Here is an 18,307-nt window from a genome sequence, read left to right on the forward strand (position 1 = left end):
CTGTTAATTATACTGACAACACTGTTAATTAGACTGAGAACACTGTTAATTAGACTGAGAACACTGTTAATTAGACTGAGAACACTGTTAATTAGACTGAGAACACTGTTAGTTAGACTGAGAACACTGTTAGTTAGACTGAGAACACTGTTAGTTAGACTGAGAACACTGTTAGTTAGACTGAGAACACTGTTAGTTAGACTGAGAACACTGTTAGTTGTTAGACTGAGAACACTGTTAGAACTGAGAACACTGTTAGTTAGACTGAGAACACTGTTAGTTAGACTGAGAACACTGTTAGACTGAGAACACTGTTAATTAGACTGAGAACACTGTTAATTAGACTGAGAACACTGTTAATTAGACTGAGAACACTGTTAATTAGACTGAGAACACTGTTAGTTAGACTGAGAACACTGTTAGTTAGACTGAGAACACTGTTAATTAGACTGAGAACACTGTTAGTGTTAGTTAGACTGAGAACACTGTTAGTTAGCCCGAAAACTTTATTTTCCCAAATTAACTTCATTTGTGGTGTTATTCAAGCAAGCCCATTAAACCACACATTACATTCAACTACAAAAGCATAACTACATTTGGATTATTGATATTTTAAAATGATTATACTGTATCTAGAACAAAATAGCTGTATTTATCTTTGTGAATAACAAATGGCTTCAATGCATTTCCTGTAGGACTTCCTTGCAGAGCAAAAAGAGGGCCTGATAGAGTTGTTCCAGAGTTTGGATAAAGAGGGAACCATGTCTGTGAACAACAAGGAGTTCAGGAAGGCTGTGCAGGTCTGACGCCACGAGCAGCCCACTGACAGAGTGACTAGTCACTGTTTCACAGTCTCCCAAGTGATTGAACATGACAAGATCAATCAATCAACCAATCAACAAGATCAATCAACCAACCAATCAGTCAATCAATCAACAAATCAATTAATGTATATAATTTTTAATATGATGGTATAGATAACCATTTTGTTTGTGTATTGCAGCAAGCTAACATACCCCTGGATCAACATCAGCTGGAGTGGCTGATCCAGAACTTTGACAAGGACTGTACAGGCAGGATAAACTACAGGTGGGTCAGGCAGGATAAACTACAGGTGTGTCAGGCAGGATAAACTACAGGTGGGTCAGGCAGGATAAACTACAGGTGGGTCAGGCAGGGTAAAATACAGGTGTGTCAGGCAGGATAAACTACAGGTGTGTCAGGCAGGATAAACTGCAGGTGGGTCAGGCAGGGTCAGGCAGGATAAACTACAGGTGTGTCAGGCAGGATAAACTACAGGTGGGTCAGGCAGGATAAACTACAGGTGTGTCAGGCAGGATAAACTACAGGTGTGTCAGGCAGGATAAAATGCAGGTGGGTCAGGCAGGGTAAAATACAGGTGTGTCAGGCAGGATAAACTACAGGTGTGTCAGGCAGGATAAAATGCAGGTGGGTCAGGCAGGGTCAGGCAGGATAAACTACAGGTGTGTCAGGCAGGATAAACTACCGGTGTGTCAGGCAGGATAAACTACAGGTGTGTCAGGCAGGGTCAGGCAGGGTAAAATACAGGTGTGTCAGGCAGGATAAACTACAGGTGGGTCAGGCAGGATAAACTACAGGTGGGTCAGGCAGGGTAAAATACAGGTGTGTCAGGCAGGATAAACTACAGGTGGGTCAGGCAGGATAAACTACAGGTGTGTCAGGCAGGATAAACTACAGGTGTGTCAGGCAGGATAAACTACAGGTGGGTCAGGCAGGATAAACTACAGGTGGGTCAGGCAGGATAAAATACAAGTGTGTCAGGCAGGGTCAGGCAGGATAAACTACAGGTGTGTCAGGCAGGGTCAGGCAGGATAAACTACAGGTGTGTCAGGCAGGATAAACTACAGGTGTGTCAGGCAGTGTCAGGCAGGATAAACTACAGGTGTGTCAGGCAGGATAAACTACAGGTGGGTCAGGCAGGATAAAATACAGGTGTGTCAGGCAGGGTCAGGCAGGATAAACTACAGGTGTGTCAGGCAGGATAAACTACAGGTGGGTCAGACAGGATAAACTACAGGTGGGTCAGGCAGGGTCAGGCAGGGTCAGGCAGGGTAAACTACAGGTGGGTCAGGCAGGGTCAGGCAGGGTAAACTACAGGTGTGTCAGGCAGGATAAACTACAGGTGTGTCAGGCAGGATAAACTACAGGTGGGTCAGGCAGGATAAACTACAGGTGTGTCAGGCAGGATAAACTACAGGTGTGTCAGGAAGGATAAACTACAGGTGTGTCAGGCAGGATAAACTATAGGTGTGTCAGGCAGGATAAACTACAGGTGGGTCAGGCAGGATAAACTACAGGTGGGTCAGGCAGGATAAACTACAGGTGTGTCAGGCAGGGTCAGGCAGGATAAACTACAGGTGTGTCAGGCAGGGTCAGGCAGGGTCAACTACAGGTGTGTCAGACAGGATAAACTACAGGTGTGTCAGGCAGGATAAACTACAGGTGTGTCAGGCAGGATAAACTACAGACAGGGTCAGGCAGGATAAAATACAGGTGGGTCTCCACTCTTCTCAATAAATACATGAACTGGAATATCTATCCACTGTAGTGGACGTCATGAATGGTTTAAAACCATAGTCAAATCTTACTAAGATTAGTGTCCCTCATCCAGAATCTGCCAGAGAAAAGGTTAAAGGGCAATTCGCAGTCTTACTAAGATTAGTGTCCCTCATCCAGAATCTGCCACAGAAAAGGTTAAAGGGCAATTCGCAGTCTTACTAAGATTAGTGTCCCTCATCCAGAATCTGCCACAGAAAAGGTTAAAGGGCAATTCGCAGTCTTACTAAGATTAGTGTCCCTCATCCAGAATCTGCCACAGAAAAGGTTAAAGGGCAATTCGCAGTCTTACTAAGATTAGTGTCCCTCATCCAGAATCTGCCACAGAAAAGGTTAAAGGGCAATTCGCAGTCTTACTAAGATTAGTGTCCCTCATCCAGAATCTGCCACAGAAAAGGTTAAAGGGCAATTCGCAGTCTTACTAAGATTAGTGTCCCTCATCCAGAATCTGCCACAGAAAAGGTTAAAGGGCAATTCGCAGTCTTACTAAGATTAGTGTCCCTCATCCAGAATCTGCCAGAGAAAAGGTTAAAGGGCAATTCGCAGTCTTACTAAGATTAGTGTCCCTCATCCAGAATCTGCCACAGAAAAGGTTAAAGGGCAATTCGCAGTCTTACTAAGATTAGTGTCCCTCATCCAGAATCTGCCACAGAAAAGGTTAAAGGGCAATTCGCAGTCTTACTAAGATTAGTGTCCCTCATCCAGAATCTGCCACAGAAAAGGTTAAAGGGCAATTCGCAGTCTTACTAAGATTAGTGTCCCTCATCCAGAATCTGCCACAGAAAAGGTTAAAGGGCAATTCGCAGTCTTACTAAGATTAGTGTCCCTCATCCAGAATCTGCCACAGAAAAGGTTAAAGGGCAATTCGCAGTCTTACTAAGATTAGTGTCCCTCATCCAGAATCTGCCACAGAAAAGGTTAAAGGGCAATTCGCAGTCTTACTAAGATTAGTGTCCCTCATCCAGAATCTGCCACAGAAAAGGTTAAAGGGCAATTCGCAGTCTTACTAAGATTAGTGTCCCTCATCCAGAATCTGCCACAGAAAAGGTTAAAGGGCAATTCGCAGTCTTACTAAGATTAGTGTCCCTCATCCAGAATCTGCCACAGAAAAGGTTAAAGGGCAATTCGCAGTCTTACTAAGATTAGTGTCCCTCATCCAGAATCTGCCACAGAAAAGGTTAAAGGGCAATTCGCAGTTGCTACATACATGTTTTTTTTAAACTTATAAATGAATGATATACCCATTGATTCTTGAGGAATATAACCTACACATTCCTCATGAGCTTAGTTCAACTGTCACACCCCATCACAACCCAAACATAGAAGCTTCTTAACTCCAATGTTTGTAAACCAAGTCAAGGTAAACAAACTTAAAACATGTTTCATCTATCATTTTATCTCATGCATGGTCAGTCCTTGCATACATTGCTCCGTCTCAAGCCCAATCCCCCTCGGCTGTTCATCAAAATAGAGGCGGGGAGCCCACTTCATTATTGTTTCAACTACATGTTGCCCCTTTAAGGAGAGTATAAGGTCTTAGTTTGTACACAGAGTCAAATGTGTTTTATCTGTGGTACTATTTAATCTACTGTCTTGTTATTGGGCTCCCTGTGTGCTCGGTTGCTTCCACAGTCAGTTTGCTGAGCAGTCATAGGCAGCCATTGGTGGTGAGAGGATAGTGAAAGAAGCAGGACAGACAAGATGGAGGATGAGAAGACAAGATGGAGGATGATAAGAGAGAGATCCTCTAATAAACATCAGTCTGTGAATAGGATTGTCTCCTTGTACAATGGGGTTGCGTTTGCATGCACGGAAAACACACAGAGGCACCAACGAACAAACAAACAAAACTGAATATTCAAGGTTGTATTGTAGGGATCTACACTCATCTTTCCCACTCAAACCCTTCATGGTGATTGGTGAATACATTTGACCTTTAACCCCAGCCAGCTGCACACAGGGAGGGCACGTCAGTTCAGCCAGGTGTTCCCGAGGCCCATCTCTCTCTCTCTCTCTCTCTCTCTCTCTCTCTCTTCCTGTCTCTCTCTCTCTCTCTCTCTCTTCCTGTCTCTCCTCATCACTCCGGCCCATTCAACAGCCAGCATTAATCTCATCACTCTGGCCCATTCAACAGCCAGCATTAATCTCATCACTCTGGCCCATTCTTTATTTTTTTATGATTTTTTAAAATGTAACCTTCATTTAACAAATTTTTATTAACAATGACGGCCTACCGGGGAACAGTGGGTTAACTCTGGGTTAATTCTACAGCCAGCATTAATCTCATCACTCCGGCCCATTCTACAGCCAGCATTAATCTCATCACTCTGGCCCATTCCACAGCCAGCATTAATCTCATCACTCTGGCCCATTCTTTATTTTTTTATGATTTTTTAAAATGTAACCTTCATTTAACACATTTTTATTAACAATGACGGCCTACCGGGGAACAGTGGGTTAACTCTGGGTTAATTCTACAGCCAGCATTAATCTCATCACTCTGGCCCATTCCACAGCCAGCATTAATCTTCTGCTATGACAACAACACATCCAGAGACATATACACAGACTGAGAGGCAGGAGGAGAAAGAATAGGAGACTTTTGTCCAGGACTTATACAAGACAGGCAGAGGGAGGCAGGTAGACTAGGATACTTTTGTCCAGGATTTATACAAGACAGGCAGAGGGAGGCAGGTAGACTAGGAGACCTTGGTCCAGGATTTATAAAAGACAGGCAGAGGGAGGCAGGAAGAATAGGACCAGATGCAGCCATTCGTGTCTGCTTTGTGAATGTACGCATAGCCTATAAAGGAGATGGCTGGACAGATACTCCTGATGAATATGCATGGCTGGACAGATACTCCTGATGAATATGCATGCAGATCATTACTTATGCAGGCACAACGTTGGGTGTAAATAAGGCTGATTGTGTCTCAAGGTGTATTTATGTATGGAGAGGTTATGGAGAGACACTTTAGGTAGCTGAGAAGACTTCGTCCAAACCAGAAGTGGTTTGGTGAGTAACCTGGTGAGTAACCATGCCTGTGGTTTGGTGAGTAACCTGGTGAGTAACCATGCCTGTGGTTTGGTGAGTAACCTGGTGAGTAACCGTGCCTGTGGTTTGGTGAGTAACCGTGCCTGTGGTTTGGTGAGTAACCGTGCCTGTGGTTTGGTGAGTAACCTGGTGAGTAACCGTGCCTGTGGTTTGGTGAGTAACCATGCCTGTGGTTTGGTGAGTAACCTGGTGAGTAACCATGCCTGTGGTTTGGTGAGTAACCATGCCTGTGGTTTGGTGAGTAACCATGCCTGTGGTTTGGTGAGTAACCTGGTGAGTAACCGTGCCTGTGGTTTGGTGAGTAACCATGCCTGTGGTTTGGTGAGTAACCATGCCTGTGGTTTGGTGAGTAACCGTGCCTGTGGTTTGGTGAGTAACCATGCCTGTGGTTTGGTGAGTAACCGTGCCTGTGGTTTGGTGAGTAACCTGGTGAGTAACCGTGCCTGTGGTTTGGTGAGTAACCTGGTGAGTAACCATGCCTGTGGTTTGGTGAGTAACCTGGTGAGTAACCGTGCCTGTGGTTTGGTGAGTAACCGTGCCTGTGGTTTGGTGAGTAACCGTGCCTGTGGTTTGGTGAGTAACCTGGTGAGTAACCGTGCCTGTGGTTTGGTGAGTAACCATGCCTGTGGTTTGGTGAGTAACCTGGTGAGTAACCATGCCTGTGGTTTGGTGAGTAACCATGCCTGTGGTTTGGTGAGTAACCATGCCTGTGGTTTGGTGAGTAACCTGGTGAGTAACCGTGCCTGTGGTTTGGTGAGTAACCATGCCTGTGGTTTGGTGAGTAACCATGCCTGTGGTTTGGTGAGTAACCGTGCCTGTGGTTTGGTGAGTAACCATGCCTGTGGTTTGGTGAGTAACCATGCCTGTGGTTTGGTGAGTAACCATGCCTGTGGTTTGGTGAGTAACCTGGTGAGTAACCGTGCCTGTGGTTTGGTGAGTAACCATGCCTGTGGTTTGGTGAGTAACCATGCCTGTGGTTTGGTGAGTAACCATGCCTGTGGTTTGGTGAGTAACCATGCCTGTGGTTTGGTGAGTAACCTGGTGAGTAACCGTGCCTGTGGTTTGGTGAGTAACCATGCCTGTGGTTTGGTGAGTAACCATGCCTGTGGTTTGGTGAGTAACCATGCCTGTGGTTTGGTGAGTAACCGTGCCTGTGGTTTGGAGAGTAACCATGCCTGTGGTTTGGAGAGTAACCATGCCTGTGGTTTGGTGAGTAACCATGCCTGTGGTTTGGTGAGTAACCATGCCTGTGGTTTGGTGAGTAACCATGCCTGTGGTTTGGTGAGTAACCATGCCTGTGGTTTGGAGAGTAACCATGCCTGTGGTTTGGAGAGTAACCATGCCTGTGGTTTGGTGAGTAACCATGCCTGTGGTTTGGTGAGTAACCATGCCTGTGGTTTGGTGAGTAACCATGCCTGTGGTTTGGTGAGTAACCGTGCCTGTGGTTTGGTGAGTAACCATGCCTGTGGTTTGGTGAGTAACCATGCCTGTGGTTTGGAGAGTAACCATGCCTGTGGTTTGGTGAGTAACCGTGCCTGTGGTTTGGTGAGTAACCGTGCCTGTGGTTTGGTGAGTAACCGTGCCTGTGGTTTGGTGAGTAACCATGCCTGTGGTTTGGTGAGTAACCATGCCTGTGGTTTGGAGAGTAACCATGCCTGTGGTTTGGAGAGTAACCGTGCCTGTGGTTTGGAGAGTAACCATGCCTGTGGTTTGGTGAGTAACCATGCCTGTGGTTTGGTGAGTAACCATGCCTGTGGTTTGGTGAGTAACCGTGCATGTGGTTTGGTGAGTAACCTGGAGAGTAACCATGCCTGTGGTTTGGAGAGTAACCATGCCTGTGGTTTGGAGAGTAACCATGCCTGTGGTTTGGAGAGTAACCATGCCTGTGGTTTGGTGAGTAACCATGCCTGTGGTTTGGTGAGTAACCATGCCTGTGGTTTGGTGAGTAACCGTGCCTGTGGTTTGGAGAGTAACCATGCCTGTGGTTTGGTGAGTAACCATGCCTGTGGTTTGGTGAGTAACCATGCCTGTGGTTTGGTGAGTAACCGTGCCTGTGGTTTGGTGAGTAACCTGGAGAGTAACCATGCCTGTGGTTTGGAGAGTAACCATGCCTGTGGTTTGGAGAGTAACCATGCCTGTGGTTTGGAGAGTAACCATGCCTGTGGTTTGGTGAGTAACCATGCCTGTGGTTTGGTGAGTAACCATGCCTGTGGTTTGGTGAGTAACCGTGCCTGTGGTTTGGTGAGTAACCGTGCCTGTGGTTTGGTGAGTAACCATGCCTGTGGTTTGGTGAGTAACCATGCCTGTGGTTTGGTGAGTAACCGTGCCTGTGGTTTGGTGAGTAACCATGCCTGTGGTTTGGTGAGTAACCGTGCCTGTGGTTTGGTGAGTAACCGTGCCTGTGGTTTGGTGAGTAACCATGCCTGTGGTTTGGTGAGTAACCGTGCCTGTGGTTTGGTGAGTAACCATGCCTGTGGTTTGGTGAGTAACCATGCCTGTGGTTTGGTGAGTAACCATGCCTGTGGTTTGGTGAGTAACCATGCCTGTGGTTTGGTGAGTAACCATGCCTGTGGTTTGGTGAGTAACCGTGCCTGTGGTTTGGTGAGTAACCATGCCTGTGGTTTGGTGAGTAACCTGGTGAGTAACCATGCCTGTGGTTTGGTGAGTAACCTGGTGAGTAACCATGCCTGTGGTTTGGTGAGTAACCGTGCCTGTGGTTTGGTGAGTAACCATGCCTGTGGTTTGGTGAGTAACCATGCCTGTGGTTTGGTGAGTAACCATGCCTGTGGTTTGGTGAGTAACCATGCCTGTGGTTTGGTGAGTAACCGTGCCTGTGGTTTGGTGAGTAACCATGCCTGTGGTTTGGTGAGTAACCTGGTGAGTAACCATGCCTGTGGTTTGGTGAGTAACCTGGTGAGTAACCATGCCTGTGGTTTGGTGAGTAACCTGGTGAGTAACCATGCCTGTGGTTTGGTGAGTAACTGTGCCTGTGGTTTGGTGAGTATCTGTGCCTGTGGTTTGGTGAGTAACTGTGCCTGTGGTTTGGTGAGTAACTGTGCCTGTGGTTTGGTGAGTAACCGTGCCTGTGGTTTGGTGAGTAACCGTGCCTGTGGTTTGGTGAGTAACCGTGCCTGTGGTTTGGTGAGTAACCGTGCCTGTGGTTTGGTGAGTAACCTGGTGAGTAACCATGCCTGTGGTTTGGTGAGTAACCTGGTGAGTAACTGTGCCTGTGGTTTGGTGAGTAACTGTGCCTGTGGTTTGGTGAGTAACCGTGCCTGTGGTTTGGTGAGTAACCTGGTGAGTAACCATGCCTGTGGTTTGGTGAGTAACCGTGCCTGTGGTTTGGTGAGTAACCGTGCCTGTGGTTTGGTGAGTAACCTGGTGAGTAACCATGCCTGTGGTTTGGTGAGTAACCTGGTGAGTAACTGTGCCTGTGGTTTGGTGAGTAACTGTGCCTGTGGTTTGGTGAGTAACCGTGCCTGTGGTTTGGTGAGTAACCGTGCCTGTGGTTTGGTGAGTAACCGTGCCTGTGGCTTTGTGAGTAACCGTGCCTGTGGTTTGGTGAGTAACCTGGTGAGTAACCATGCCTGTGGTTTGGTGAGTAACCTGGTGAGTAACTGTGCCTGTGGTTTGGTGAGTAACTGTGCCTGTGGTTTGGTGAGTAACCGTGCCTGTGGTTTGGTGAGTAACCGTGCCTGTGGTTTGGTGAGTAACCTGGTGAGTAACCATGCCTGTGGTTTGGTGAGTAACCTGGTGAGTAACTGTGCCTGTGGTTTGGTGAGTAACCATGCCTGTGGTTTGGTGAGTAACCGTGCCTGTGGTTTGGTGAGTAACCTGGTGAGTAACCATGCCTGTGGTTTGGTGAGTAACCTGGTGAGTAACTGTGCCTGTGGTTTGGTGAGTAAGCTGGTGAGTAACCGTGCCTGTGGTTTGGTGAGTAACCTGGTGAGTAACCGTGCCTGTGGTTTGGTGAGTAACCTGGTGAGTAACCGTGCCTGTGGTTTGGTGAGCCGCCTGGTGAGTAACCATGCCTGTGGTTTGGTGAGTAACCTGGTGAGTAACCATGCCTGTGGTTTGGTGAGTAACCTGGTGAGTAACTGTGCCTGTGGTTTGGTGAGTAACCTGGTGAGTAACCGTGCCTGTGGTTTGGTGAGTAACCTGGTGAGTAACCGTACCTGTGGTTTGGTGAGCCGCCTGGTGAGTAACCATGCCTGTGGTTTGGTGAGTAACCTGGTGAGTAACCATGCCTGTGGTTTGGTGAGTAACCTGGTGAGTAACTGTGCCTGTGGTTTGGTGAGTAACCGTGCCTGTGGCTTGGTGAGTAACCTGGTGAGTAACCGTGCCTGTGGTTTGGTGAGTAACCTGGTGAGTAACCATGCCTGTGGTTTGGTGAGTAACTGTGCCTGTGGTTTGGTGAGTAACCGTGCCTGTTGTTTGGTGAGCCACCTGGTGAGTAACCGTGCCTGTGGTTTGGTGAGTAACCGTGCCTGTGGTTTGGTGAGTCACCTAATGAGTACACGTGCCTGTGGTTTGGTGAGTAACCATGCCTGATGTTTTGGTGAGTAACCGTGCCTTGTGGTTTGGTGAGTAACCTGGTGAGTAACCATGCCTGTGGTTTGGTGAGCCACCTGGTGAGTAACCGTGCCTGTGGTTTGGTAAGTAACCGTGCCTGTGGTTTGGTGAGCCACCCTTTGTAAGTAACCATGCCTGTGGTTTGGTGAGTCACCTAATGAGTACACATGCCTGTGGTTTGGTGAGTCACGCTCCCCTAATGGGTAACTGTGCGTGCCTAGCTCAGCAGCAAGCCTTGTATGTGGCTCAGGACAACAGGGTTCAAAACCCAGGTCGGTCACATTGTTGACATGACCTGGGTGGGTCTCCGTGAGGAGGAGGTCAAAGGGTATTGTTTGCATAGCCTACTGTAGGTACTGTAGCAGGGTTGGGCTCAGTCCCATTTTAAATTCCAGTAAATTCAGAAAGTTCTAATTCCAAATTCTAATTCCAAATTCTAATTCCAAACTGAAAATGGAATCTCTGTGTACTATCTGAGTTACTGCGGTGCATTAAGTACTAATTTGCTAACTTCTCGTTGCTCTTCCGTTTCTCTTTTACTTTTGTATCGTCATTAGGCACAATATACATGATCCCCGTGTTTTTAGCTCCGAGACGCCGGCACTTTGAGAAGAAGAAAAAGACACTGCTGATTTATAGGCACATTGAACTCTATCGGATTGTGCTAAAACGATGACGTCATATCGAATTCGGCCATCTTTACACACGTTCGCCAATGGATTGGAATCGACCCCACCCTGACTGTCGCCCTGTTGCTCTGGTAAAGAGGCATAAAAAGCACAACTGGTCAGATGAGGATGATGATGTTCTCACCCTTCTCCTGATGTTTTCATGTGACAGCTGTGTGTGTTCCGCTCAGAGAGTGTGTGGATGGAACATGACTATAACCACTTGTTTCCTAACGTTCCTTTTATAACCTACTGATTGGTTCAATTTGCTGTTGTGGACAGTCATTTGAGGAAATATCTGGTTCAAAGGCTTGAGTTCTTTAAAATGGATTTGATTTGGCGCTACGTTTCTCAATGGGAGGATGGATACCCATCGGTAACACAAAAAATTGACATTTTGTGGATCTGATGCGATTGACATCAAGGTGTGGGACATTGTGGTGCCTGTGTCCTCTGCTAACCTGATAGCTGTTCATTGCTCTTGAGTAAAGAACACTAATTGCACCAAGATAGAGATTAAATTAAAACTTAAATACTTTGCTTTTACACTGTTTTGTCGAAGCATTACGTAGGATAAATCAAGTTCATCTATAAGATAGTGATACTCAGGGACCCCAAGACGTGAAGCCCTGAACTAGCTCACTGATTCATCTAATTAATCAAGGGCTTGATGATTAGTTGACAAGTTGAATCAGGTGCTAGCTTTGGAATAGATCAAACACATGAAATGGCTGGGATGGCCTCTCCCTGAGGAGAGGTTTGGAATGGTTGGGGGTCCCTGAGGAGAGGTTAGGAATGGTTGGGGGTCCCTGAGGAGAGGTTTGGAATGGTTGGGGGTCCCTGAGGAGAGGTTAGGAATGGTTGGGGGTCCCTGAGGAGAGGTTTGGAATAGTTGGGGGTCCCTGAGGAGAGGTTTGGAATAGTTGGGGGTCCCTGAGGAGAGGTTTGGAATAGTTGGGGGTCCCTGGGGAGAGGTTTGGAAACCCCTAGAAGACATGGAATAGTAATGGAATGACTGCATTAAAATAGATAGAACAAGGGTATAATACAGCTCTATCCCTAAATGAGGAAGTTGTATCTGTTATAAAATATCACTTTGCCTACTAATGCCTCTTTGGGCGACAGGAAGCCTAGTGGTTAGAGCGTTGGGCCAGTAACCAAAAACTTGCTAGATCGAATCCCCAAGATAACAAGGTACAAATCTGTCGTTCTGCCCCTGAACAAGGCAGTTAAACCCACTGTTCCTAGGCAGTCATTGTAAATATGAATTTATTCTTAACTGTCTTGCCTAGTTAAAGGTTAAATAAAAAATCAATAAAAACAAAATAATGCAACATAGGGCCACTAACCCAAGATGACTCGCTACAGAGAGACTCCCGGGCCTTCAGAAACTATTCACACCCCGTTACTTTTTCAAAATGTTGTTGTGTTACAAAAGGTGAGATTAAAATGAATTGAATTGTCAGATTTTTTGTCAATAATATTGTAAATTGTAACATTTGTAAACTAAAAAAACAATCGTGAAAAATAAAACACTTGGTCATAACCACGTCATAATGTCATAACAGCTGGCATAATACAGCCTCCACATTGACTCTGTACCGGTACCCCCTGTATATAGCCTCCACATTGACTCTGTACCGGTACCCCCTGTATATAGTCTCCACATTGACTCTGTACCGGTACCCCCTGTATATAGCCTCCACATTGACTCTGTACCGGTACCCCCTGTATATAGTCTCCACATTGACTCTGTACCGGTACCCCTTGTATATAGCCTCCACATTGACTCTGTACCGTAATACCCTGTATATAGCCTCCACATTGACTCTGTACCGGTACCCCCTGTATATAGCCTCCACATTGACTCTGTACCGTAATACCCTGTATATAGCCTCCACATTGACTCTGTACCGGTACCCCCTGTATATAGTCTCCACATTGACTCTGTACCGGTACCCCCTGTATATAGCCTCCACATTGACTCTGTACCGTAATACCCTGTATATAGCTTCCACATTGACTCTGTACCGGTACCACCTGTATATAGTCCCCACATTGACTCTGTACCAGTACTCCCTGTATATAGCCTCCACATTTACTCTGTACCGGTACCCCCTGTATATAGTCTCCACATTGACTCTGTACCGGTACCCCCTGCATATAGTCTCCACATTGACTCTGTACCGGTACCCCCTGTATATAGTCTCCACATTGACTCTGTACCGGTACCCCCTGTATATAGACTCCACATTGAGTCTGTACCCCCTGTATATAGCCTCCACATTGACTCTGTACCGGTACCCCCTGTATATAGCCTCCATATTGACTCTGTACCGTAACACCCTGTATATAGCCTCCACATTGACTCTGTACCGGTACCCCCTGTATATAGCATTTCACTGTATTTTTAAAATTTGTATTTAACCTTTATTTAACCAGGCAAGTCAGCTAAGAACAAACAAATTCCTACAGCCTAGGAACAGTGGGTTAACTGCCTTGTTCAGGGGCAGAACGACAGATCTTTACCTGTCAGGGATTCGATCTAGCAACCTTTCGGTCACTGGCCCAACGCTCTAACCACTAGGCTACCTGCCGCACTGTATGGTCTATAACTGTTGAATTTTGCGCATGTGACAAATACAATTTGATTTGATTTGACAGGTAGGCTATGGTGTATCGTAACACCCTGTATATAGCCTCCACATTGACTCTGTACCGTAACACCCTGTATATAGCCTCCACATTGACTCTGTACCGTAATACCCCGTATATAGCTTCCACATTGACTCTGTACCGTAATACCCTGTATATAGTCTCCACATTGACTCTGTACCGTAATACCCTGAATATAGTCTCCACATTGACTCTGTACCGTAACACCCTGTATATAGTCTCCACATTTGATTTGACAGGTAGGCTATGGTGTAATGGAGTGTTCTGCCTTGTTTGGTAGGTTTTCTGGGTTTTGACACTCTTATGTAGGCGTCCTAACCAGACATAAAATAACACAATACATATGTCACAACAGGTTAAAATATATGGGTCACGACAGTGTTATGACCATTTTTACAGTTTGCGACAAGTTGTCAGCTGTTATGACATGGTTATGATCGCGTCATAACGTGTTATAACGCTGGGTGTCAAGTAAAGTGTTACCAAATAAAAGCCGAATATATCTTGATTACTTAAGTATTCAATACATGTTAGAATCACCTTTGGCAGCTGGGAGACTCTAAAAACTTTGCTCACCTGGATTGTACAAACATTCTTCAAGCTGGTTGTTGATCATTGCTAGACAGCCATTTTCAAGTCTTGCTATAGATTTTCAAGCAGACTAAAGTCAAAACTATAACTAGGCCACTCAGGAACATTCACAGTCTTCTTGGAAAGCAACTCCAGTGTATATTTGGCCTTGTGTTTAAGGTTATTGTCCTGCTGAAAGGTGAATTCATCTCCCAGTGTCTGGTGGAAAGCAGACTGAACCAGGTTTTCCTCTAGGATTTTGCCTGTGCTTAGCTCTATTTTGTTTATTTTAATCGCCCCAAAATAAACTCCCTTGACCTTGATGACAAGCATGCCCATAACATGATGCAGCCACCACCATGCGTGAAAATATGAAGAGTGGTACTCAGTGTTGTGTTGGATTTGCCTCAAACATAACGCTTTATATTCAGGACATTAAGTTCATTTATTTTCTTATTGTAAACAGGATGCATGTTGGGAAAATGTATTCTGTACAAGCTTCCTTCTTTTCACTCTGTCTAGTTGGTTAGTATTGTGGAGTAACTACAATATTGTTGATCCATCCTCAGTTCTCTCCTAACACTACAATTAAACTCTGTAACTGTTGTAAAGTCACCATTGACCTCATGGTGAAATCCCTGAGCGGTTTCCTTCCTCTCCGGCAACTGAGTTAGGAAGGACACCTGTATCTTTGTAGTGACTGGGTGTATTGACACACCATCCAAAGTGTAATTAATAACTTCACTATGCTCAAAGGGATATTCAATGTCTGCTTGTTTTATTACCCATCTACCCATAGGTGCCCTTCTTTGCAAGGCATTGGAAAACATGCCTGGTCTTTGTGGTGGAATCTGTGTTTGAAATTCACTGCTTGACTGAGGGGACCTTACAGATAATTATATGTGTGGGGGTACAGAGATGAGGTAGTCCTTCAAAAATCATGTTAAACACTATTATTGCACACAGTCCATGCAACTTAGGTGACTTGGTATTCCCATTGTTTAAATCCTAAACTTATTTAGGCCATAACAAAAGGATTGAATACTTATTGACTCAAGACATTTCAGCTTTTCAGTTATTCATTTCTAAACATTTCTAAAAAACAACATTTCTACTTTGACATTATGGGGGTAGGCCAGTGACACAAAATATACATTTAATCCATTTTAAATTCAGGCTGAAACACAACAAAAATGAGGGAAAAAGTTCAGGTGTGTGAATACTTTCTGAAGGCTCTGTAGACGCCAACAGGCCTGTTTCAAAAGATGGGAGACAAAAAAAATAACAGAATAATTGAGGTAAATTACATCTCTTGATGTTAGCTTAATGAAAATAAATATCTATCTCTCCTGTTCCTAATGGTCCATCTTTCATCTGAATTAACACAAAGCCTTGAAGGCCTCGTCCTATTCAACGAGGCCTTTTCCATTGGATATTCACATGTTGGGCCTAATGCTCAAGACGTTGGATATCTATGCACGCTGCAGCATAGGCTTGGCTTAATAGAGTGTATTCAGCACATTTGAAATCATCTCAATAGAGCTAATGGAATCTTGAGTGGCCAATAAAAGTAAATATTTAAATGAAAGACCCCATGCTGTTATTGTTCTCCTGTATTCATGAATCATCAAGGCCTCCTGTATTCTCATGCTAATCTAACATCAGGATATTTGTTTTTATTTATTTTGTGTTCAACATAATGAATGAACCCGTGGGTTTTTGTTTTTTTCTCTCCTTCCAAATGGTGTTTTTCAGACGTTTGTGTAGGTCCTGGCACAGAAACAAAGACACAACCATTGTCCTCCATGATTATTAAAGTAAACAGAGTGGAGGGTGCTCGTCTTTGGAGGCAGCTGCAGGCACTTGAGGGGAGGAAGAGAGGGGAGGAAAGGCCCGAGCCAAGCAACCCTCAAGACTCTCTGTCAGAGAGGTGAGCCCATTATTCAGAGGCTTCTAGAGAACAGCAGAGCACTACGATAATTAGCTTTGAAGATCCCGGTCGTCTTCGCGAAGCACCAAAGGGAAGAAAACAGACAAACGGGGAGGGACGATCAGGACTCAATAAGAACTGCTTGTTTCCCCTTTCCATTGAACCAGGTTTTGCTACAGTGTGCCTTAATGAACAGGGCCCAGATCCAGCTCTGGGTTAGGACTCATCTGGGTGCAGTGCTGCAGTGTAATGACAGACAGCAGCTAAGGAACAAAACGTTCTCGACCCGCTTCCTCTTTATTCAAAGGGACAATCTGCGATTGCGACATTTAATTTTTGGATTCTGTAACAATATAACTTATGCCTCATTGAGCTTTAGTTAAATATAAGCATGTTTTACACCATTACAAACAACGCAATTGTAAACAAATAATGCATAGCCTTGAAATACATGGTTAAAACTATCATGTTGATATCATGGACGGCCACACCATACATCTATTGCTCTGTCTATGAATTTGAGATTTGTTATTCCCTCCGCTGTTAACTGAACGTGGGGCGGGGTGACTGCTTCGTTATCGTCTGAACTGCAGATTGTCTGTTCAATTATACCCGGTTACCAGTACATCAAGAGTAGGACGGGGCACACGGTCTGCTTGGCTGGTTATTGTTCCTTTTCTATGAAGAATAGATACCAGAACACTGATAAATGTTCCCAGCTTTGTGTAACATTTCCCATGATGCATGTATCCTTAATTCCATATGGTTGTTTTGTGTAAACAGCACCTGCATGTTACTGGATGTGCTGAACGCTAAATTTAAAACTAATCTTCCTAGTCCTTACCACGGTGCTTCTACTTGCACTACGGTGATCCATGTTGCTGTAGGAAGGACTATATAAACACATTAGATCCATGATGCTGTAGGAAAGGGCTATATAAACACATTAGATCCATGATGCTGTAGGAAAGGGCTATATACCGGGTAGAGAGGAACCAGGCTCTGAGGGGTGGCCAGTCCTCTTCTAGCTGTACTGGGTAGACCAGAGGAACCAGGCTCTGAGGGGTGGCCAGTCCTCTTCTAGCTGTACTGGGTAGACCAGAGGAACCAGGCTCTGAGGGGTGGCCAGTCCTCTACTGACTGTACTGGGTAGAGAGGAACCAGGCTCTGAGGGGTGGCCAGTCCTCTTCTGGCTATACTGGGTAGAGAGGAACCAGGCTCTGAGGGGTGGCCAGTCCTCTTCTGGCTGTACTGAGTAGAGAGGAACCAGGCACTGAGGGGTGGCCAGTCCTCTACTGGCTGTACTGGGTAGAGAGGAACCAGGCTCTGAGGGGTGGCCAGTCCTCTTCTGGCTGTACTGGGTAGAGAGGAACCAGGCTCTGAGGGGTGGCCAGTCATCTTCTGGCTGTACCGGGTAGAGAGGAACGAGGCTCTGAGGGGTGGCCAGTCCTCTTCTGGCTGTGCCGGGTAGAGAGGAACCAGGCTCTGAGGGATGACCAGTCCTCTTCTGGCTGTGCCGGGTAGAGAGGAACCAGGCTCTGAGGGGTGGCCAGTCCTCTTCTGGCTGTACTGGGTAGACCAGAGGAACCAGGCTCTGAGGGGTGGCCAGTCCTCTTCTGGCTGTACTGGGTAGACCAGAGGAACCAGGCTCTGAGGGGTGGCCAGTCCTCTTCTGGCTGTACTGGGTAGACCAGAGGAACCAGGCTCTTAGGGGTGGCCAGTCCTCTACTGACTGTACTGGGTAGAGAGGAACCAGGCTCTGAGGGGTGGCCAGTCCTCTTCTGGCTGTACTGGGTAGAGAGGAACCAGGCTCTGAGGGGTGGCCAGTCCTCTTCTGGCTGTACTGGGTAGAGAGGAACCAGGCTCTGAGGGGTGACCAGTCTTCTTCTGGCTGTACTGGGTAGAGGAACCAGGCTCTGAGGGTGGGCAAGTCCTCTTCTGGCTGTGCCGGGTGGAGATTATAAACTAGAGAGGAACCAGGCTCTGAGGAGTGGCCAGTCCTCTTCTGTCTGTGACAGGGTAGGCTCTGAGGGGTGGCCAGTCCTCTTCTGGCTGTACTGGGTAGAGGAACCAGGCTCTGAGGGTGGGTCAGTCCTCTTCTGGCTGTGCCGGGTGGAGATTATAAACTAGAAAGGATCCAGGCCAGGCTCTGAGGGGTGGCCAGTCCTCTTCTGGCTGTGCCGGGTAGAGAGGAACCAGGCTCTGAGGGGTGGCCAGTCCTCTTCTGGCTGTGCCGGG

The 18,307-nt window shown here is 46.2% G+C and overlaps 1 protein-coding gene across 1 annotated transcript in view; it reads left to right on the forward strand.

Annotated features, from left to right (window-relative positions):
- Positions 1-1,132, forward strand: part of LOC139408078 (leucine-rich repeat-containing protein 74A-like) — a 13,788-nt gene extending 12,656 nt beyond the window's left edge. Inside the window, exons 11-12 of the mRNA XM_071151893.1 lie at positions 696-800; positions 1,004-1,132. Coding sequence (XP_071007994.1) covers positions 696-800; positions 1,004-1,132 — 234 coding nt within the window. The remainder of the gene's footprint in view (positions 1-695; positions 801-1,003) is intronic.
- The last annotated feature ends 17,175 nt before the right edge of the window (positions 1,133-18,307 follow it).

This window comes from Oncorhynchus clarkii, chromosome 4, assembly GCF_045791955.1.
Source record: "Oncorhynchus clarkii lewisi isolate Uvic-CL-2024 chromosome 4, UVic_Ocla_1.0, whole genome shotgun sequence".
NCBI lineage: Eukaryota > Metazoa > Chordata > Actinopteri > Salmoniformes > Salmonidae > Oncorhynchus > Oncorhynchus clarkii.